Source organism: Entelurus aequoreus, linkage group LG07, assembly GCF_033978785.1.
Source record: "Entelurus aequoreus isolate RoL-2023_Sb linkage group LG07, RoL_Eaeq_v1.1, whole genome shotgun sequence".
Classification (NCBI taxonomy): domain Eukaryota; kingdom Metazoa; phylum Chordata; class Actinopteri; order Syngnathiformes; family Syngnathidae; genus Entelurus; species Entelurus aequoreus.
This window is the reverse complement of record NC_084737.1, coordinates 34,628,879-34,654,209: the sequence shown is the minus strand read 5'-3', so window position 1 is coordinate 34,654,209 and position 25,331 is coordinate 34,628,879. Positions and strand designations below refer to the sequence as shown.

Sequence of the window (25,331 nt, the reverse complement as noted above, 5' to 3'; positions counted from 1 at the left end):
AAAGAGAAAGAGAGAAACGGACTACCTGTTCATGTTATGAATATTCTCACATCGCTTGCCAGCTGCCAAAATGACAAAGGAGAGTGAACATGTGTGTATCTCTTAGGCCCCGTTTACACTAAGCCGGATAAAGTTATCCAGGGTAAATCACACTTAATCTTATCCATACACAAGGATGCCACCGTTTAAGACCCCCGCCACCCTCCGTCCGCCGGTGCAACGCGACCTAGTACACATGCACGGAAAATGTGTTGCTTTGTGTGCAAGTTCTTAAATGTAACTTATCTGAACAATATCCAGTGTTGTGGTATTTCAGTTAACTGGAATCCAGTGTGCTGTGGGGCCCCATTGTAGTGAATCACACCTGAGCCATCATAAATTAATCAAATATTTATTGGACACGTAAACAATGTGATAAAGAACATTTTACATCAATCAAACTAGGGATCTAGATATCTGGTCAGGGCACTCTTCACTCTTTTGCCTTCACCTTCATTGTCCATTCCTTTTTGGTGACTTTATATACTCTGGACCTAGACGTTGAGTCGGCGACATACATGGCAGACAATAACTGATACAGTCTGCTGTGCCAGTCCAAAAGCATTCGCCGTTTTCCTCGACGGCCAGGTAATACAAAGCACACACTAGTTTTTTTTATCACATCTACGGGAGCTCGCATTCTCGTTGTCTCTCCTTCGACAAATGGACAAAGTTTTTTGCTAAGTAGAAACAAAGCTGTCCTGGCCGGACATTGGAAAGTTGTCTTGCCGTCTGAGAAGTGTTGTATCCCAAATAGCTGCAATCGCTTTCTCTTAAGGTATTCATGTGTGATTTCCACAAGCGTCTGTACATGTAGAAGAAGGAGAAACACGGGCATGTCTGGATGACCCGACTTCATATTTCCAGGGGTTAGCTCCGAGTTACTGTGGTGCGTGCTTTCTGATGTCACTTCCTGTGTGGGCGTGGTCTTCCTGGCATCACTTCCTCTCCGAACTCACTTTGTAAACGATCAATGAGTCCATACAAAGCTAAGTGCCGGAGATTCAAGAATTACACGGCTGACTTACCTGTGTAAAAATTTGTCCGAGGAGGGGGACCTTAAACGCTGGTTTAGTGTGGCTGAAACGGGGCTTAGGCTAAATAATTGTTCGTTTAAGGGGTTAAACGAGTTAGTGTAAACATGGCCTAAGACAAGGTGGACTATTTTGGGGGACAGCGTGGACTCTAGTGCTCTTTGAGCTGTGTCCTAGGCTGCATCCCCACAAGTCCGACTGAAATGCTCCATGCCAAATAAAAAAAGGAGCGCAAAGACACGGAGAAGAAGGTTGCAGGAAAATTGAGGGTTAGCACGAGTGAGATGGAGAGTGAGAGATGGCAGAGAAGAAGAGGGAGCCTGGCCATGAACATATGCCACCTCTCTGTGCCAAGCCCCATTGGCTCAGGAAAGTCACACATACGCTACAATGCTGCCATGCTTGCCATTCCAAACCTCTCCAACATCAGCACCATGGCACTACTTAGTCGAACTAATCTAGAGGGATAAATCTGGAAAGAGACGCAGTCTTCCCTGCTGGCTCAGCTGTGCCAATGTCTGATTAGTCACACATACATACACAAGTGGCGTTTTGGAACTCTTAAGAATCATGACCCTTCTGATGTGGGTTGCCACTCCACTTTGTAAAATAAACGGAGAATCAAGACGATTTTCATTATCTCTTTGAGGACCCTGGCAGTATCTTATAACTATACAATAGAAAACAACTGAGGCTGCACAATATTCATTGTTTACTAAACTAAACCTTTAAACTGAATAACAGTCTGAGAGGTTCAATTTGGTTTTCAATGCTGGCAAATTTTATTAGTGTCATACTTGAATTCACAGCGAGGCCATGCATACTAATGCAATCATATAAAAATTGATGTGATTGTTTGTTGGTAATATAACATACGTATGGACAATTTTGTGTAAAAAGACTGCTTGCTGCAGGGCAATGTAAAAATTCTGCAAAAAAATGTTTCTAACAATGACTGCATTTAATTTTAAAGCGGTCGTAAAGGAAAAGAGGACACAGAGGAGGGGGTACTGAATACAGTGGGGGAACTGGATGACTATAGAACACCATTGGCATGGATACCCACTGGGAATCAGACCAAGGAAAGAACAAAACAGCCAAAAAACAAAACACTCATATAGCTCACTGGACCATCATTACAATGAGAGTGAAAACACAAAATGTGTTGAGTCTTATTATCTTCTCTACTTCAAGAATATTATTATAATCATAGTACTTCGTACTATAGAGCTGCAATGCTTCATACTGAGATACATCTTATTTAGCTGAGAGTGGTAAAATAAGGGAAACTGCAGTGCAGTTCCACAACTTTGCAAATGACAAGCACAATAATAAATGTATTGCGAAATTGATATCTATCTGACAAAGTCAATCATAAATCAGCTCTTGAGTTAGATCACATGGTATGGCCTATGAGTCTATATGACAACAATAAACAGTCATATGACAGAGAAATATAATTCAGGGTTCATCTTGTGGTAGGAAAATCAATTCCTTTCTGTTGTCTGGCTGCAGTGACATTCTGTGTGAACGACTGGGGTCAGTATGGTCACGTTTACAGTACATCTTCCTCTACTCGCTGTCCTCTCTGTAAATGGCTGCCGATGCAAGCCTACACAAGGATGGCAAGGGCACTGAGGAGAGAAAATCAATACTGTATATCACCACTAAGCAAAAGTCCAACCAAAATCAGCTGGAGTTTGCAGGTTGTTTCATAAACCGGACGGCTTTATCTGGCGGTGGATTGCGAGTCGAATGCACAAAAACACAATAAATGGCCTAAGCCTGACCTGGTCGCACGCATGCACACACACACACACACACACACACACACGCACGCACGCACGCACGCATACACACACACACATTCTTGTATTTGTTACGTTCTTGAGACCTCTGAAAAATGCTCTCTTTAGGACAACCCTTTCTAGACATATAAAGATTTGTATTTTCAACATTAATAATATATACATTCTATGCAAATATAAAAAAGCTTGTTGTGAAAAATGAGTTGGAATTTCACAAGAAAAAGGTCACAGTTTCACAAGAAAAACATAGAATTTTGCAGTGTTATAATAAGTCGTAAATTTACTCAACGCCAGTCAACATTTTACAAGAAAAACTGAACATTATGATAAAAGTTGGAATTTTACTCAGTAACAGTCGCATTTTTACAAGAAAAGTTTCAAATTTTGGCAATTGTATGAAAAGAGTCGTAATTTTACTCGACAAAAGTCATATTTTTATAAGAAATCTTTAAAATGTTGGCAATATTATAATAATAATCTGAATTTTACTTGGCAAAATTATGACATAAATCATAATTTTACTTTAAAAATGTCACTGTTTTACAAGAACAACAAAAAATTGTCAATATTTTGTAAATTTTATGACAAATGTCACCATTTTGCATTAAAAAGTAATAATTTTACAATAAAAAGTAATAATTTTACGAGAAAATATTGCAATATTACAGAAACAGAAAGAATATGAGAAATAATTCCCAATTTTATAAGAAAAAAGTCAACACATCAAGGGAAAAAGACTACTTTTAGTTAGTACATTATTCAATTTATTTTTTTGTTTGAAATTGGTTTTTGATCTTCATTATTTACTTTAAGTTATTACAGTATTTATTTTTTTAAATTAATTTTGGCCAAAGGGGGAACATTTCAATTTCATACACACACTTGTTATTACATATGTTGACCAGAGGGGGAGCACTTTTAAAACCGACACACGGTCAATTTGAAAAATCCTTCCTTTTTGGGACCACCCTAATTTTGATAGATTTCACCACCAATGTGCAAATGAGACATTCTCTATCAGATGCAATGGTTTTCCGTATTGGGACAATGATTTCGGTCCTAACTTGTTCACCGGTCCTCATATGGAAGGTACTTTTCCTTGTTGATGTCTCAAGAAGGATATAAATACAAGAACACTCACACACACACACACACACACAGAGCACAAACAAAACCACACAAAGAAACATGGTCTCGTCAGCTAGGAACAGGAAGAGGAATGAGGAAAAAACTCTAACAAACACACTCGCCTCACTTTCCCAGGCAAAGAAAAGCATCCCTGGACCATTTAGCCGACTCTTACAGTGGCACTGTACTGCACATCCACAAATAGGCACACACAGAGAATGGCCCTTAAATACATCCTAAATATAGCTGGCAAGAAGCGGTAAACGGGACCAAGGCTATTTTCATTGCACATACGTCCTGCCTCATCCCACCTAGGAAAGGGACGAGACTAATGATTTTTTAGGTGCAAGCAATTAAAAGACTATTTGTCACCTGCCTGGCTGCATATGACGTTAGGGCTCCTGGCAGAAAGACACAACTCCACACACATGCACTGTGGTGTACAGTATATAGAAAAACCACGTGAAGCCAAAGGATCACAGGAGGAAAAAGGAGCCGGAGGTAATGGGCTAGAAGATTAAGAAGTACTTTGGACAGTGAGGAAAAAAGTTGTGTAAAAGGCTGATTTTCAAGGACAAGTTCAAGCCAGGCCAGACAGTATGCCTTTAGATAGCACACTGCCAATAGGAAGTCATATAATATTTAGACTCCTGTCAATGCAAGCTGTTGTCCTGCTGCTGGGGTTCTGGCTTAAGAACTAAGTTATTCCCAAGCACTGCCCACCTGGCTACTCCCCCTTAAGAGCACCTTGTTTTCCACCCTTTTAGGGTGCCACTGCAAAACATGTACTTTCAGGCAGAAGCTTTTCTGCATGAGACCGTAGGAAAGCAATAACTGAGTATCTTAATTTTTTAAACAATTAATAAAGTTTAATATCATCGCCACTATTTTAAAAACATAATACAAGACAGCCTATTGTAGACTGCAGACTTTTTTCCTTGAGTGCCACTTCACTGTTATGGCTGCCCTCAGAGGGCCGCTTATAAAAATGTATAATATATTAATATAAATGTATAAGTATATGTCTCATGATATTATTACACAATTTCCTACGCATTTGATTATTATCTTTAACACTGTAAAACAATTTTGTAGATTTTGCAGTCAGACATTGGTACCTCATCAGTCGCCAGAATTTTGGTGTTTTGTTTACATTTATATTCGGGTGACTAATCTGACAGTTTTTTGTTTTGTTTTTACCATAACATCTATGGTTGTAAATGGAGAAAAAAAAACGGTATCATATTTTATTTTTTACGGTACAATTCTGGCGACTAAGGAAAATCTATTGTCGTTTTTACATTGTAGAATTTGATGGATAACTTTCTTTGAAATTATATATCAAGCAGATATTTAAGTACTTATTTAAGTATTATTTTAACAAACAAAACATGTTAGGCTGTATGATAATACACTATATTGCCAAAAGTATTTGGCCACCTGCCTTTACTCACATATGAACTTGAAGTGCCATCCCATGGAATTGTCCAAAATGTTTTGGTATCCTGGAGCATTCAAAGTTCCTTTCACTGGAACTAAGGGGCCAAGCCCAACTCCTGAAAAACAACCCCACACCATAATTCCTCCTCCACCAAATTACACACTGGGCATAATGCAGTCCGAAATCGTGGCATCGTGGTGCGAACTGGCAGGAAGTGGAGGGCTCAGGAAAGCCTGGAGGTAGCCGAGTCTCGACTGAGACATAGGGCCCTGGTGGGCACAGTGGTAACAGGCCGTGATGGGCTGGGAGCCTTCCCCCAACCTCACTATGAGAAGGCACATGGTAAAGACAAACGCCAGCTAGTCCTGAAGGAGTTGCGTGCAGAGGTTGAGGAGGAACACACCAGCAGGATGGTGGGTATGCAGCAGCAGGGAGCATGGACAAGGTGGGAGGGTGCACTGGAGAGGAGGGTTGTGGTATTTCTTCTTCTTTTTTTTTTTTTCATAAACAAATACCATCATGTGTGCTTACGGACTGTATCCCTGCAGACTGTATTGATCTATATTGATATATAATGTATATATTGTGTTTTTTATGTTGATTTAATAAAAAAATAAAAAAATAATTTTATTTTTTTACTTTTTTATTTTTTATTTCTTGTGCGGCCCGGTACCAATCGGTCCACGGCCCGGTGGTTGGGGACCACTGCTTTACACCACTGCATCCCACACTTTGCATTGGACTTGGTGATTTATGGCTAAGATGCAGCTGCTCCGCCATGGAGACCCATTCCTTGAAGCTCCCTGCATACTGTACGTGGGCTAATTGAAAGGTCACAGGTAGCAACTGACTGTGCAGAAAGTCTTTGCACTATGCGCTTCAGCATCCGCTGACCCCTCTCTGTCAGTTTACATGGCCTACCACTTGGTGGCTGACTTGCTGTTGTTCCCAAACTATTCACTTTTCTTATAATAAAGTTGACTTTGGAATATTTAGGAGCGAGGAAATTTCACGACTGGATTTGTTGCACAGGCCGCACTATGACAGTTCCACGCTGGAAATCACTGAGAGCGGCCCATTCTTTCACAAATGTTTGTAGAAACAGTCTCCATGCCTAAGTGCTTGATTTTATACACCGGGCCAAGTGATTAGGACACCTGATTCTCATCATTTGGATGGGTGACCAAATACTTTTGGCAACATAGTGTATGTTAATTTTTGCAATATTGGGTAATATTAAAGTTTAAAATAATGCAACTGCATGAAGTACATGTATTTTGTTTATGTAAAGAACACATACATTGTGTGAAAATGTAAAGTGGTTTTATTGACGCATATTATTTCAAGGCTTTCTTGGGACACATAAAATGATGTGGCGGGCCAGATCTGGTCCCCGGGCCTTGAGTTTGACACTTGTGCAGTACCGTATTTATTGGGAGTGGCAGTAAATAATGTCAAGACAAGCGTGATGCTACCAATGCACTTCACAGCTCTGATCGGATCCAAGCATCCTCTTGGCTGCAGTGATGCACATTAACATCTAGTGATTTGCACCACTCATTTGCTTCCTCTCATCTTCACCCAATGATTTCATCTTCCTCTGTCCATCCTCCAAGCCACGCCCACATTTTCTTTGCTTCCCTCCTGGCATTGCACATTGGACTCTTCTCTCTCTCCTCAATTCCCATCTCTGTGTCATCTTGGGTAGGTTTTGAAAAGACAAGCGCAAAGCCAACAAACTGAAGGCAGTATGTGTTGAATATGACTTCTATACAGATGAAAAAAAGACTAAAGATGTCAAGTTTGGCACAGAAGGCTTTATGTGCCCTTGTAGTTACTTTTCCACTGCCCCCCGCTGAGCAAGAAAGATGGAAAAACTGAGGATAACTCTGAAGTCCTGAGGAGAGATGGAGGTGCGGATAGAAAGGCGGGATGTGTTGGGGGGGGGGGGGGGACCAAAACAGCAATGGAAAATAAATTAAAGGATATATGACTGAATAGAACATTGTGACGACATTGTTACTGACAAATCGGGGGGGGGGGAAATGACATTGTTTTTACTCTTAATTAAATACCCCTGAGTCACTTCACTATCCACTTCCAGTGGCAAATTGACTTTAACATCTTGGCCCAATTCTGTATCTTATATCTTTTGCGCAAACATAACTTAAAACCTTTATCCTTTCCCCGCAGAGGAACAAGACCAGATAACACCCTCAGATGGAAACAATGAAAATTGCCAATTATAGAAATTGCAATCAGAGCTGATGGTTTGTATGTTGAGGAGAGCTTGGCGGTTAAAGGCAAATTGAGATCGATATCAGACTCAATCCAGAGTGAAGGAGTGGCAACTTCCATTCTGACTCATCTCCACTCTACCCCTCTTTTTGCTCTCTTACCCGCTCTCTCTTACCCCCGTCTTATCTTTCCCTCCATGACACATCCATGTGATCGTGCCACTCTGTCATCCCTCATCCACAGCTAATTGGAGCTCAGAGGAGTAATCAGGGCGGGACAAATCGGACAGTTCTGGTCATTAGCTGTGACCAGTGTTCTCTGGGAAGCAGGGTGATGCTTGCATGCTTCTGTCATCACGCCGGAGCCTACACGGTGACACGGGCAATCTGTGGCTTGACATGAGAGGTGCCACAGAGATTGGCACAGTGCAGCACACACATCAAGTTTGGAGGCACTGATCTCCTTCGCTTTGGAACACGCACGGGCAGGAAATGAACACAAACAGGCTGCGCCGGTCACACTTTGCACACAGACTTTGATTAGATGAGGGAAAAGACATGACGTGATTTATAAAAATGCATCAACTAAGTCACAAACAGTGATAGCAGGAGCACAATTTGATACAATGCTCTTCAGTGGTGTATGCCCTATATATCCACCACACAGTGTGAATGTGGGGGACAATTTATTGTGATTTCATTGTCAAAATGTAAAATAACTATTAATTATAAGTATTGTTTGATTTTATCACAATTTTTGAATCTAGAAGCGATTCTCGAATCAAACCCATTATCACAATATATTATTTGGTAATAAAAGTAAAATACAATATTTTCAAAACAGGTTACACAAGCATTGTACTGTACTGTAAGCAGTTGGAAAAAAACCTAATATGACAACAAAGTCTTTAAAGCATTTTTTTTTTTTTAGTATAGATTATTTAAAATGATGAACTGATTTCAAATCGTAATAAATAAGAATCAATATTTGGATGGAAATCAATTTTGTTTCAGCACCGCTTATACATTCTATTTTACTCATGTTGGGATATAGCACATCTAAGAAGGGGTTTCAAACATGGGGAAAGCCTGAGTTATCTCCTCAGAGGGTAGTTTACTTATAAGGTTACCTCATAAATACTTTTTCACCTTGTTGTATTATTACATTATCGCCCATGCATTTAATGATAGTTTTTTGATAACAAAATCAGATGTTAAGGAATAATGGTACCCACATATTCAATTATTGCGTAATTTATTCTAATAGGGTTTGGCAATGAAATCATTATTTTGTAACTGCCTTGTTGCATCATCAGATATTACAAACATTGCAATTTCTGTACATTCTACCAAAACTAAAAGATGGAAAGGAAGAAAGATGAATGAGTAAAGTGTCTAATCATCACATTAATAGCTGCAAAGGAGCATAAAAACATAATCAGATCATTGTCCTGTATTAGAATGAAAAACCCAACACTTGTAAGAGGACATTTTGTGTGTCTTAATTAAAAGATACATTCGAAAGACTTGGATGAATTAATTTGGGTTAACATAGTTGGTACTGCTGTGTTGGCATGTGCACTGACTAGCCGCATATCCACCTGCGTAAAGCGTATATTAAAAACATACAGTCAGTCATGACTCGGGGCTCACATTGATAGTCATAATTGTTAGTATTTCCATGAATCCTGTGTTGTTTTATAGATGGCCTTCTTCATCTTTCGAACCGATATAGTGAAGCGAGAGATGTCATGTAACCCACTCCGAACCAGGCTTTCACAAAGAACGTACAGTACATAAACATTTTCTCAAACAAAGCTTGTTTTTTTCTTGTAGTAAGACTCGCAAAATGAAAGAACACTTTGTTGAATTAAATGTTTTCGCCACACTGATTACACACCAGGTGGTAGAAAGAATTCTGATCAGTGTTTATTGTTCCAGCATGTACTGAGCGCAAGTGTGTCGCTTTGTGGGGACGTTTACACAACGAGAGTCTGCAGTATCAGCGGGATGAACTATTTGCTTTTCTGGGTTCCCCACTGAAATAACAGCAGGAGTAGTAGACTAACATATAAAATATTGGTGTCAATAAGAGTCTTGGAAGGTAAAAATGTAAACAAGTCAATGTCCGCTTCCTCTGAAAATGGGCTGGATGATTGCAGAGCAAGATGAATGTCAAGTCGCCTTGCTGGTCGAGCCGTAACCTTTCTGGATAACTGAATTATTTAAGAACCAAATACCTGTTGTGGGCCTCAGTTTCTCCATCTACGCTGTGGTTTGAGAAGGGAAGTCCAGGGCCACGCACGCCTCTCTGGCCGCAAAGCGAAAATGGCAAGACAAATGTGGCAGGGGATTTGTGATAATTGGCCGTGCTGGTGGGCTGGCTGACGAAAATGGAGAAAAGGTCGCAGGCGCTGAAGAACAGATCAGTCTGTCAGGAGAAGACCAGGATCTGTGTGACTCAGGGGTTTAGCTCAACTTCTCTCTCTAATTCATTGTTTTAGGAGAGAGAACTCCACTGGGGGCCATTAATTAGGCAGCAGAGTAACCTTGAATTTGTTTGGCGGTCAGTAGCCTCAGTGTTGCTGCTTTGGGCCGAGTGTTTAGCACCGTAAGAAAAGCCACATCAGGTCGAGGTACACGTTTGACTATAAATGAGGAATAGAGAGGGTCAATATCAGATGCAAAGTGTTTCTGTGACGGCATACAACTCACTGCAATAGATGGGAGAAACAAGGGACATGATGAATGTTCTAACATTCTCATGACGCTGATGTTCTCATTTCACCAGAGTAGGAGAATGTAAAGGCAGCAACTAACTGCCAAAAGCATCCATACTTAGTGCAGGATGAGGATTACATTCGGTCGACGCACACACCACACACCTCTTGATGAACTTATTAATCAAGCAGGAGAATGTGTTATATCTATTAAAGTCTTAATCAGTCTTAATTCTACATCCTGCCATGACATTTTGGACAATTCTATGCTTTTAAATTTGTGGAAACAGTTTGGAGAATTTCACCTAAACTCACCAAATCATGCCCCCATGCACCTTGTTTTTATTTAGCATACAATAACTTCACTAGTCCTCCCTTTCACCTTCTTTGTCATCACAAATTGTCTTACAGATGAATAGAAAAACAATCCCGCAGACCTCTTTTCCATTTTAAGTTCCTGAAGGGGTCCCAATACTTTTGTACAATGATATTCTATACTGTAACACAGTAGTGCTGTCATTCCCTTGCCAATCCCTGACTGAACAACACTGTCAGGCGCTATCGTCAAATGGATATCGGGTAGATCTGATCGCATTCTCTGTTGAAGTGCATTTCCATCTGATACAAACAACAGCCTGCACCGCTAAAGGCAATTATACTTCTAGTGCTCGTTTGCCCTGAGGTTGCAGACAGCCAGTCAACACCTTGCCAGGTTTTCCTACCTCTCAACCCTCTCAGTGAAATCAACTCAACGGGTCCCGGTGCTCATCCATGATTTATCTCTGTGAAATATTCATTATAGCCTTGCATAGTTTGGACGTATCTGATGTGAATAACCTGGAGCTGACAGCCTTGCTTTGTCATCACACATCTTCTGAGTCAGTCCGGCACCTGGCTTCCAATGCTCAGTGCAGCGGCAGTTAAACTGAGCTGAAGGAATACAGAATTCCCATTGAAATAAAGAATATATCTGCCTGTCTTATGTCTGCAAGCCTGTCTTCAATGGCAGCAGAGCTGTCATAGCCTCCTTGAACATAAACCTCACAACACAACCTCCATCCATCCATTTTCTACCGCTTGTCCCGTTTGGGGTCGCGGGGGTGCTGGAGCTGCATTCGGGCGGTAGGCGGGGTACACCCTGGACAAATCGCCACCTCATCACAGGGCCAACACAGATAGACAGACAACATTCACACTCACATTCACACACTAGGGCCAATTTAGTGTTGCCTATCAACCCGCAACACATTCTTTCTCATTCATTTATTTCTCAAGACAGAGTGAAAAAGGCATACATTTTGATTGGTGCTGAGGTATATACCAAGATGAGTGCATGATGTTGAATGGCCAGGTGAAGCAATCATTAAGAACATCATGACAGAAGGCGAGAAGAAAAGAACTGCAGCATACTATGAATAGTACCACAGGGAAGCTCCATCAGTTATCACGCTGCCTTTTCAAATTAAGGTAAGTAACCTTTGAGTTAATACATACATTAAAATGACTGAATACCGTCTAATAGTGCTGGAATAATGACCGGACAACGTTGATGACTAATTTTTTGACATAACACTGGTTCAAGTGGTTCCAAAGTCATTATAGTCACGGGGAATAATGTCATAAGAAAACTGCAGTGAATACTGATATTAATAATATATTCATGAGAGACGGGAGCACGGTGGCCCAAGCTGAGAATGGTACGCGGGAGGAAGAGATAGCCAGGAAGAAACAAGGTCGTCAGTGTTGCCTCCTGCCTTGGAAGTCATTTCATTATCTCATCCCTCTCTTCTCTCTAAAGTGGGGAAGGCAGGAGAAGCTATTGACCCCTCTCTGCATTTGAGGCAGGCAGCAGGACAAATGAAGTTTCCCCTCAGACCCCCACCGTATTAATATCGTAATTATCCGCACCTCTGTGCCCCTGCCAGCTAGCGCAAACACCACTGTCTGATTTGATGGAAAGGTGCAAGCATGGAATTACATTCGATTAGCTCTAAACAAAAGAGGGGGACATGAGGCGAAGGAATCAATCAGTGTCACTGGCAGGGATTCTTGTGTCAAAGGGTGCTTGCAGGAGTGTCATCACAGGTATGCCTTTATCACAGCAAGTACTAGTCCTCGCCGGCTTGTACTTCTTACCTTACATTGCAGTATCTTGAATGAATCTTGAAGACTATTTGAAAAACCCAAATTTGTGAATCATATGAAGATATTGCCTTACTTACGAAAAAAATAAAGTGGTTTAATACTGTCCATCTGCCATTTATGACCTCACATATCAGAGGGTCTCACAAAAGTGCAATGGTTTCCTATTTATGGAGGAGCACACACTTTGGTCCACATTAGAGCAATTTTCAACTGTGGTAATGGTTTTTGTTATAACTGCACCAGACCACGTGCCTAGCCACAATGAATAGACAGTTGATTAAAACAGTTATTTCATTTAATACATCTGTTAATACTTGGATGAAATCATGAGACAACACAATTTTGACAACTCATATGCATGCCTTGTTTAGCTACATGTGAGTCCAGCATATTGTAAATCTCTGTTAAGATGGTAAAAAACGTATTAACATTACTGATATTATTCTCACTATTTTATGTTTTTACGAATGTATTCAATTATATTTTAGTTGTAAATATATTTGAAAACATTATTTTCTAGATTACGTTAATTTTAGTTATTCTCCAGTGTGGACGCCTCAAGGTGCCGTTTGTCTTCAAGCCTCACAATGCAATGCCATGTTTTGTTATTATCGATAGTGCTGTGTGTGTGTGCGTGCATGTGGGTGTGTGATTTCTTGTTTTTAATTTCTCGAGTAAGGCACTTAGGACATGATCTACAAAGATCCCAACTCCATGCACTAAACAGTAAGTGCAAACCATAAAATTGCGTGTACTATTAGTGGGTGTGTTGTGTGATCTACTAAGACTGTGTGTTCAACTGATGCAGACAGCCTTATTTAAAAGAGGGTTTCGCGTGTACAACACACATAGAGACACTCTTTTACTGCACATTCATGTTATTATGTTCCTACCTGTGGCGTTTTGCTATGTTTTGAAACATGCAGCAGACAAATATTACTTTTTCAGTCCTGCAGTGCATCTACAATGGAACCCACTTTTGTGGAATCTTCCGGACGCAAGTACATACATAATGCAATTAGTTAGTTTTTTTATATATACAGTGTATATGAACAAACGAACATAAATAAAAAACCGCCACTAGCCACCAAAACGCATCAATTATATGTCTAATATTTTTGCTGGTCCATATATGTTGACAAAGACAGCTATTTCTGTGCAACTGCAAGTTTGCACATTCTTCCTAGACGTTGTAAAATGCAGGGTTCAATTTTCGTCTTGATAAATCACACTTAATGTGCTAAATCATTAGATTTGAATTTTTTTCTTCTCAATATTCTGGCCGTGATCATCAGATCATCATATATTTTGAATATTCATGAATACAGACACGCTAAATGGAGTGCACCCTCTATTTTCACCTAAGAGAAGCAATCTTCTGCGCACAATTTTAATAGATCATCTTAGCATACGCTATCAAGTTTGCATGTGTTTTAATACACCCGATCCTTCCGTAGATTAGGGACCTTTGTGTTTCAACTTGCCTGTGCATACAAAATGCTATGTAAATAACGTTTGATTGATTGAAAAAAAACAAACAAACAAAAAAAAAATGTATTCATGACTAGTGAGGAAGAAAGGACATCACTGCCTGGAAGTAACATGTTATTAGTTTGAATGCTTAACCCTGAGGTGTGTTAGTTTTTACAAGGATACCACATAACAACATCGAGCTTTGTTCTAAATATACATTCTTGGTTTTTGAGTTGTCTGGGGTGCTGATACAGATATTTTAGTCTAAAATGTCCATTGCTGAGGGGAGGTAGGAGCTGTGTGGTGGAATTGAACTCATTCAGAGGTGAAAAGAACACAATAGAAAGCATGAAGTGAGAGAAGACCACCCTTGCAGCTCTGCACTTTGTCTCTGGGCTCATTACATAGTCTTTACCCAGCCCACTCAATAAAGAGTGGATAAAGAGGCAAGAATCCAAGACTTCGCTGCCTGAAATACCTTGTACTAACGTCACTGTTTAGGTCACCGGTTACCCTTGTTGTCGACAAACACTCCCATGTACACACTGTTCTATTAATATTTACTCAGTACTCCACTGTTTTTATTGCTTTACATCAATGCTCCCTTCTGAGTTATTTTTAAACTTTTAAAAGTTGTGTCCATATCACTGTCATCCACACGCATTCCCCTCTGTCCTCTGTGCTCCCTCCCCGACTGTGCTGGGTTAATGGAATATATTTTCATCCATGCCTCTCTGTGACTGTGGTCGCTGAATGGTTGGATATTTGCATTTTTCACTCACTCGTGACCTTTCCTTCTCACCGCTTTGGGAGCTCTAGTATCCTTGCTTGCCGCCTGTTGACAGACTACTGCCTGCAAATCACATATGGACACAGCAAATGGTACACGGGGAGTGGAGGAGGCAGGGTCCAGAGAGTGGAGAAGGGCGGAAAAAGCAACAGAGCGAGGGCTTGACAGATACATTGGTGTTGTATGTCTGGCAGCCTCTGTGTGTGGACTGAAACAAAAGGGATCTTTAATTGTTTCTGCTGCAGGCAGCCACAGGACACTAAGGGCCTGAGCGACTCGAGGATAGCGTATTTTAAAGCACATGCAAACTTGATAGCGCACGCAGAGCTGATCTACTAAGCTCATACGCAGGGTATTGTGTCTTTTAAATGAGCAAAATGGAGAGCGCAATTCCATTTAGCGTGTTTATCCTCATGTAAATGCAGAACATATGCTGATTATCAGAATGCCCACATTAATGGGAGGAGAAGATAGACGCAAATACAGTCATTTAGATCTCGCAATGTGATTTATCAAGACTCAAACTGTCTACTGCCGCTGTTCTGCATCTATATTTAGCACGTCTAGAAAGTATTTTGCAAACTGGCACTGTTGCACACAAATGGCTGTGAGAAAGGAGGCAATTGGTGCAACAACAGGTGATGGAGAGCAAATCTTCCACCCATGTGCGTGTCAGCATATTGTCTTAAGGGGATGATTAAAGGAAATGTTATTTATTCGGATATATATATATATATATATATATATATAGTTGAGGTTTCTGTGGTTTATCCGTTACACAGTGCTCAATACAGGGGTAGAGCGGAATATACGTTAGGTCAGGAAAAAACACAGAGGCTATAAGGAAAAAACACAGAGGCTATATCATCCCGACAAGCCTCTTTTCGCAGGTTTCCCTGCTCGTAGAATACAATCAGGGAAAACCTGCGAAACAGGCTTGTAGGGATGATATAGCCTCTGTGTTTTTTCCTGACCTAACATATATATATATATATATATATATATATATATATATATATATATATATATATATATATATATATATATATATATATATATATATATATATATATATATATATATATATATATATATATATATATATATATATATATATATTATCAAGCATGTAACGGTATCAAAATCTCACGGTAATATCACATTGTTAAGGCCACGGTACGGTGGTATTGTGGTGTATCTCCAAAAAATGACTTGGTAAAAATATTATAGTGTGTAAAATGAAGTGGCAGAAATGTTAAGGATAAACACACGTATTGTAATCGAACACAAACATAATGCTCAAATGTTCTAATCATATTTATTACTACAAACACGTATTTGTAAGTGCAAAGAATAGAGCCGGAACATCCACTTATTCAAGAAAATAATAAAAACAACTTACAGTTGAGTGTCCTAAAGTGACAATGTGAATATTGTGTGTAATAAATGTAAAACAATAAGTGCACTTTAGTGTCTTTTAATGATTACTTTATGAGAAGCAGTTTCCTCTACATGTTACGTCAGTTTTTCATGTTCCTCATTAATTCAAGTGTCGCTTTAACTAAATTTGTGGGAATGTCTCAGAATTTGTAAACATGGGGATGACATAGGTATGTTTCCCTCTATGCCATGTGTTCTATGCCACAAAAAGATGTACGTGCATTTTCCCAAAGAGTGTTGTCGCAGGCTGACTCGCACCTTTACACCTTTTCTGGGTTTGTTGCACGCAGAAGCAGTGTTGATGATGAGACTCACACTTTATCTTGAGGAATAATGCTAGAGACAACGTAACAAACCATTCATCCAAATAATGTAAGCAAAACACTGAAGTGCTAAGAGATATCCAAGTACAGTATGTGGTAGTGCCGATAGCAGACAGATAGCCTGGCTAACGAGAGTGATGAGATGGACCACTAAGCCAGTAGATTTGATGACCCTTTGTAAGCACACTTGACTATATGCAGGACGCCTATTCCATCATATTTTACTGCAGCTGTTTGACAAGGGGGATGGCAGAGCTTTTAGCAGACTGAGATACCGTCCCGCGCTGGTCGGTGTGTATGTGCAATGCCATCAGGGAAGTGAATAACTGGGTAGATAAGTGAATGGAGGCTGGGGAGTGAGGTGAAGAAGGGAAGTAATAGGCTGATGTGGGCCTGCCAGCCGACAAAGAAAAACCCTACACCTAAATGGAAACTGATACTATGCAACTTACTCGTGTTCAAAGATAGGATATGTTTACCACAAGTGGGAAAGGGAAAGCGAAAGAGGAGCTCTTACCTGGAGCAGCCAATAGCACCTACGGTGGAAGGTGGGGATGATGGATGAGTGGACGTAGCAGCCATACAGACACTGAAAGAAGGTGAGACAGGAAAAAAAGTCAGAAAGACAGGCAGAGAAAAGGTTTTAACGAGCAATAGGTTAACCCCACTGCTGATCATGGCAGCTGTGATCTTTGAACCCTGAGCGTTCGTCTCCTCAGTTAACTCCCATACGGACGTGGAGGCAGATGGTCAAACTATTGTTCTCTGTGACCTGGAGGAAGAAACTGGATGGGGTTAACTAGTGAACAGCTCCACATTGCCCCACCATATGACTTGTTCCTTCCGTGCAATCCACTCATATCTTTCCCTGCTAGGAGAAAGCCCCGGACAGAATGATTAAGGCCCTCCTTACGCTGCCCCCCTCCGTCACCCCGCAAGGCACCCAAAGCACATAACTAAACTACAGTGTTATTAATATCCTTATCGTAAACAGATAATACTGCGCCCAGGGGCTCGTTACAGTGGAGGGAGCTAGGCAGGGCTGATAATACCTCGCTGCATTTGGCAGAAGGGCCAGGAGACATTTTTCACAAGCCGGCAACAGAGGCAAATGCAACCAGAAACACGAACAAGAGCTGTTATCCTCTTTCCAAACACTGACACGCTCCATTTTTCTCACGCAGACCCTCTGCCCTGGCTCCCAGGTGACCTGAAGGGATGGCTAGCCTGCACGATATTGTTAATGGCGGAAAGAGGAATCTACAACGTTCCCTTTTACCCAACCGATACCACCCAAGAGGCAGCCAGGGATACACTATTTTGAAAGGAGAGGGGATTACTCCTAAGTCAGACCAAACATGTGAAACTTGGCCTGCTGTAATAAAAGTGACAACGTGGGAATACAGTCACAGTTTATGTTTAAAGTTTTGTTTATGGTAACTGCAAAATCAAAACCGAATGACTAACAATGTACTGGCCAAAACGGGATTTAAAATCAATTAACACAAATGCCAGTAGTATACAACGGTACTTCAACTTAAGAGCATCCATCAAACATATATTAACGTTGTTACTCTAGGGGAAACTGGGTAACACGTGGCACACTGACAAAGCTTAACCTATTGTTACTATAACAATCTACAAGGTTACTATAGCTGTCTTCTCTTTCTTCCCCTCCATTTATCTGCTCTCTTTTGTATCTCTAGTTATCATTACATATATGTATCGTTTGCATTTGAACAACTGTATTGTTGATAACAGAGGTAAATTATTGTTATTATTCATGATCAATAGCGCTATGTCTTTTGGTATTTGTATTGCTCCATTTGTAGTGTAATAATGTTCATTATCATTTCTGTTATTATTTATTTCACTAGCTGCTTCTTTGCTATCACATTGTCTATCATATTTGTACATATCGTAGTTACTGATGTTGTTCTGTTGTTGTTGTTGTTGTTGTGTTTGCTGTTGTTGTTTTTGTCTCTCTGTCTTATCCCCCTCTTGTCCCCACAATTTCCCCCTCTGTCTTCCTTTTCTATCCCCTCCTGCTCCGACCCGGCTGCACCAAATGATAATGTAAATCCATTTAATAAAGTGAAATACAAATAAGGCAACAAGAGAAGTATCCCACACTTCTCTTTTGTAAAGTAAATTTGTACAGCCGATATGGGCATCTACATCAACTATATGATTTGCCTGAGAAGCTGGACAGGACCAAAATAAAAAGAGCGTCCCAACTAATAATAATCACAATATATTAGCTTTATACAGCTATTTTCCGGAGACACAAATTGCTTCACAGAGAACTGAGAATCCACTATTCATTCACTCCACATTCACGCACTGATGGTGGTGAGCTACATTTGTAGCCACAGCTGCCTTGGGGTATACTGACAGAAGTGTGGCTGCCAATTTGCGCACCACCAAACATTCATACACCAGTGTAGGTGGCACAGGGAGCAAGGTGGGTGAAGTACAGTATCTTGCCGAAGAACTACTCTAGCATCTGAACCATTAAAGTTCAAGTACCAATGATTGTCACACACACACTAGGTGTGGCGAAATTATTCTCTGCATTTGACCCATCACCCTTGTTCACCCCCTGGGAGGTGAGGGGAGCAGTGAGCAGCAGCGGTGGCCGCGCCCATGAATCATTTTTGGTGATTTAACCCCCAATTCCAACCCTTGATGCTGAGTGCCAAGCAGGGAGGTAATGGGTCCCATTTTTATAGTCTTTGGTATGACTTGGCCGGGGTTTGAACTCACAACCTACAACCTACCGATCTCAGGACGGACACTCTAACACAGTGGTCCCCAACCACGGCACCGGTCCGCGGACCGATTGGTACCGGGCCGCGCAAGAAATAAAAAAATAAAAATATTTTTTTTATTTTTATTTATTTTATTTTTTTAAATTAAATCAACATAAAAAACACAATATATACATTATATATCAATATAGATCAATACAGTCTGCAGGGATACAGTCCGTAAGCACACATGATTGTATTTCTTTATGAAAAAAAATAAAATAAAAAAAAAATATATATATTCCACCTAATTTAACCCCCAATTCCAACCCTTGACACTGAGTGCCAAGCAGGGAGGTAAGGGGTCCCATTTTTATAGTCTTTGGTATGACTCGGCCGGGGTTTGAACTCATAACCTACCGATCTCGGGGCGGACACTCTAACCACTACGCTGACGCTGTGGTCAAAGTTGGAATTGCCACAAAACACAGTAAGATATTCAAAACACTACTGTCATTTGGTGGCTAAAGTGGATTGTGTAGCCCTCAAATTTGTCACGTTTCATGTGTCAGGTAAACCATGAAGAATGGGGCCATATGAATTCCCTTCTTACTGTAAGACCTAAGGATAAATACAAGAGAAAATAGATTGATAAATGGAGTTTGGTAATCATACGATGTAACACGCTCACATTAGAAGTGTTACTTAGTAGCTTAGTAGTTAGAGTGTCCACCCTGAGATCGGTAGGTCGTGAGTTCAAACCCCGGCCGAGTCATACCAAAACTATAAGAATGGGACCCATTACCTCCCTGCTTGGCACTCAGAATCAAGGGTTGGAATTGATGCTGAGATGATTCCTGGGCGCAGCCACCGCTGCTCCCCACTGCTCCCCTCACCTCCCAGGGGGTGAACAAGGGGATGGGTCAAATGCAGAGGACAAAGTTCACCACACCTAGTGTGTGTGTGTGACAATCATTGGTACTTTAACTGTGTGTGTGTGTGTGTGTGTGTGTGTGTGTGTGTGTGTGTGTGTGTGTGTGTGTGTGTGTGTGTGTGCTACAGGTGGGCATGTGATGCACACGTCTTATGATGCTCCTTCAAACCAAACCAAATCTGGACATGACTTAATTCGAAGAAGATGAGGTACCTGTCGAAACAGAGAGCAAGGCGACAAAAAAGCCGCACACAACTTTCCACAAACCTGCTAAACTGACATGTGCACATTCACGTCACACAAATTAACAACACCTGGTACTGACACCACGCTGACAAAGAGCCTCATTACTCAATAAGCAGCTCTAGATGCTCCATAAGTGCAGGCAGCTTTCCCTGGCAAATTGTGGATCAGGACTGGTAGGAGGTAAAACACACTGAGTTGGACGTTGTGTTAGGAGCTAAGGATGTTGGGGAAACAAAGCTCGCAGGAGCATGTGATAAATAGGCACCTCTGAGTGTGCAGTATCATCCTGCTGAACCAGAATAAAGAGCAGCAGAGCCTAGGAAGTCAGTGGATTTAACCACTTGTTTGCCAACATCAAACTGTCTCATTAGTTATATTTTAGAAACAGTGACTGAACAGCTACAAAGCTTGTGCATAAAGTAAGAGCACATCCCATAACGATAAACATCACACGTACATGTTTTTAATATGAACATGGACACTGGACATTGTTTCATTGAAACTATTTCAGAAATGATTTCAAGTCACTGCCAAACTGTGTGTCATGCATAATTTTTACTTTTCGCTCTACTCTCATCCATTAAAGCTGTCCGAAATAGGATGTGAGCCTCCTCCCACTCTTATAGTGCTGCCATCCATTATATACGCTGGCAACGAGCAGACACATCCTCCTACTCCCGCAGTGTAGCCAGCTACTGTAATGTCAAATTACTTCTCACAATTACAACTGCTATCATCTTACAACCGTCTGCTGTGAAGTTTTGCAAGTGTTTGAACACAAGCTTTAGTTTTCTGTTGAAGACATTTTGGTATGAGTCCAAATAACTTTTACAATAATTGCATGTTGCAATCAGTGTTGGGTTAGTTACTGAAGCCAGTAACTAGTTACAGTTACCAGTTACTTTATTTCAAAAGTAACTCAGTTACTAACTCAGTTACTTACACCGAAAAGTAATGGGTTACTGTGAAAAGTAACCATTTAGTTACTTATATATATATATATATATATATATATATATATATATATATATATATATATATATATATATATATACATATATATATATATATATATATATATATATATATATATATATATATATATATATATATATACAGGTATATGTATGTGTGGGAAAAAATCACAAGACTATTTCACCTCTACAGGCCTGTTTCATGAGGGTTTCCTCAATCATCAGGAGATTTGCAAATCTCCTGATGATTGAGGAAACCCTCATGAAAAAAAAATAAATAAATAAAAAAAAAAAAAAAATATATATATATATATATATATATATATATATATATATATATATATATATATATATATATATATATATATATATATTTTTAAAGTCCCCTTTAATGCCCTTTAGCCTCCATTTCAGTACTGTTATTGCACTGGAGAATAATACAATCTGTTGATCAACTTGACATGCATTTGCATCACTGAACTCTGCTAAGCAATGGGTCTACATACAACACACAAACACAAAGATATGTTCCTTGATGCTGAGTGCCAAGCAGGGAGGTAATGGGTCCCATTTTTATAGTCTTTGGTATGACTCGGCCGGGGTTTGAACTCACAACCTACCGATCTCAGGGCGGACACTCTAACCACTAGGTCACTGAGTAGGTGGCCTAGTGGCAGTATTACATGGCGATGTCAATGCCTCCAAAATTGGTAATGCACTTTATAATCAAACAGATGGTGTGAAATAAATACAATACTTACATTACAAACACTTTGTAGGATTCAACAAAAGTAAGCTCAGTGTTAAATGTTACATAAAAATAAATTGACATTTTATTTTTAAACAGTTAACATTTGTAGACACATTTGAACACACACACAAGTCACGAAAATTGGTACCGTTGAGTATCGATATCAATACCCAGGTACTAGGAATTGGTACCGTGTCGATTAAAAGGTACCCATCCCTACACTCTTTACAGTGTACAGTGTATACAAACAGAGGTGAATACACAATCCCTTACTAAAGGGGATAAGAACTGGCAACACAAACAAAGTAGATAGGCCACATTAATATAGTTTGTCATAATAAAACTATATTTTGCAATAATTTAGGGCATATTATTTTTCTAAAATAGGCAAATGAAAACAAACCAATAAAGTAAACCCCTAATATATCAGTTTTCTTTAGTGCATTATATATTGTATGCAGTCCTACTACATTTTCATGAGCACAAGTGTGACTTTATAATACTGTTTATGCAAAACAACAACACAAATAAACTTGTTGTCTTGTAAATTGTAAATATTGAGTGTTTGTTGCTGTATCATGACTGATACTGCTCTTGCCTACAGCACTGGGCCTGCTGAGAGTTCACTAAGGAGAGGCTATGTGTAGTTGGATGAGGCCATGGCATGCACTTCACAATTGACGGAGGCTGGTGTAACGGGTGTCTGTGACTCGGCTGAGGAGTGAATAAATTAGCCCCCAGGCTGCTGTCCTCTCCCTCGGTTTATTCTATGTTTTCAAACACATAAAAAAGTGTGATGGAAAAAAAAACCACAGCTTAAAACAACTGTTGCACCTGCCAGTGAAGATATACAGTCGGCGTCAAACCCATTTGCATGCACACATAAGCTTGTTCACCTTCAGCCTCCGGACACACTCCTACTAACCCCCACACACAAGCAGAATTTGGCAATGAGTTCTGACAAAACGACACCCACATTTTGAGTACGGAAATGCTCCCGCACTTAAGCACACACGCCCTTATGTGCAGCTCCACAGACAATCACAACAGACCAAGACAATATTTGGAAGCATGTGCACCTACACACCCAAATCTCATCAAACTGGAGAGCTTATTAGTAATTCAAGATGCATATCTGTTACTGGTGTTGGTGCTCTGCATGTCCAGCTCCTGTGTGCCAACACAATAGCATCTGAACTATTATTTGCCGTCTTTGGGCTGCGACGGCTGAGAGCAAATTACTGGACACCGTTAAACCATAATTACATACTGCACATAAGATACACAAGTCATGTAAATGTGCAGTAAATTGTAAAAAGGCCTTTGCACAGAAAGAAACAAATATGTAGATATACGTTTAGGCATGAACATGGCACAGCAAGTGAGAAGAGATACACAAAGATTTAACAATAGCTACATTATGCATCAATGCGCTGTCACTGCAGACAGCAGGATAAGAGAGTTACGACAACGAGCATCCTTCAAAGTCAATTCATTTGGAGTTGTCAATCCAGCAAGCAACCAATGTTGACACGCTGCGTGGTCCTACATGAGGGTACTTTTACCCAACATCCCCTAGAATTCTCCCACCCATCAGGATGTTCATGCCATTCAGACTGAAGCAGGATCACAGTTCACTCGGGGCAAGCAGACGCGACAACTTGGTGATAAACTGTTCGACCTTAATAAAGTCCTTTTAAAGGAATGGACCCCCAACAGTTTACCTGTCCTCCCTTTGGAGCCATCAGCTGACCCTGGCATGTCTGTTGCCATGGCAACACCTCACTTCTATCCATCCATCATGGCAGGCAAGTGACGTGCTTGCCAAATGCAAAGTCTGCATTGGCAAAACAAGTAAACAGAGGCCGTCGTAGGGCTGAGCAAGCGGGGAAATATCTCATTATAAAATAATGATACGTCTTAATCAGTGTGTGGCACCTTATTTACAGTGTGCTGGCAATTTGCTCTTTTCCTGCTGTGATTCAAACATTTTACAGTCTGACTCACATTTATCGCTCTGTTGGACTATATGGGTCCAACTGGGTAAGGGGACATAAACATAAAAACACAGAACCTCACCCCTCATGCCAGAAGTATTAATCTCAAGCACATGCACGAATACAAGGTTTCAACACGCTTGGGCTTTTATTGGATATGCTTTCGTCATGATTTGAAAACAAATGCTTTTCCATGGTCAATATCCCGTTTGCCATCTATCATAGTCACACAACTGTTTTAAAGCTAGCTTACAACTATCTCATGCATGGCTAAGAGACAACATTTACATACAATGTTCTCCCTTTTGATTGATTTTTCACTATTGCATGTCAGCACTTAGACATGGACTTAGAGGGAAATCTATTATTTTGCGTGGGTGTGTGTCCATATGTGCATGTTTGCATATGTCTACTAACATGGAAGCTTAGGGCAGGGTATTTAGCCTGGGGCACAGTAGTGCAAACAAATCCCGTGTAGGACCACCAAACTCACTCTGTGGAGGGAAGGCAAAATCTATACTCAGTAGAGATTCATGGACCATGCAAGATTCAAGCTACCCGCAGCACTGACAGCAGCCATGATGACTATTGATCAAGCAACGATCCCTAGCTCCATACAAATGTGATTAGATAAGTTACGACTGAAGAGTGCCACTTCCTGTTTACGAGATGAGCTCATTTTTAAGCAAAACTGTAGAGCTCCGTATCTCAACTCCTATTGTCATAGTCAGCCAGTCTGCTCTCCAAAGCATTCAGAAAGAATTATATAAGCTGCAATGGGTGGCACTATCCCCAGAATGCCCATAATCTACAGTACAGGCTTTCTTTATTTTATCTCTAATGATTCCTCCTTGCTGTAGGAGTATAACTCTTCAGTGCATTGGAATATGTAAGCCACTGTTGATGAGAGGTTATACAGAAATAAATTAAAAGAGGCTTACAAACTACAGCCTCTTAATCAGTCAAAGCTGAGCAGGCTCCAAAATAATTTGGCAGGCTGTATACATAAGGTGGAGAGGGAAAAATTAAAAACAAATCTAAATTCCTCACCAAAGCAAAACCCATCATTCTCTGGAAAAAAAATGCATGTACTGTGTGATG

At 40.3% G+C, this 25,331-nt stretch overlaps 1 protein-coding gene across 11 annotated transcripts in view; it reads right to left on the bottom strand.

Moving 5' to 3' along the window:
- camta1a (calmodulin binding transcription activator 1a) overlaps positions 1–25,331 on the bottom strand; it is a 765,387-nt gene that overhangs the window by 127,160 nt on the left and 612,896 nt on the right. For all 11 annotated transcript variants that reach the window (XM_062053305.1, XM_062053307.1, XM_062053309.1 and 8 more), the window contains one exon: positions 17,096–17,167. In XM_062053305.1, coding sequence (XP_061909289.1) covers positions 17,096–17,167 — 72 coding nt within the window. The remainder of the gene's footprint in view (positions 1–17,095; positions 17,168–25,331) is intronic.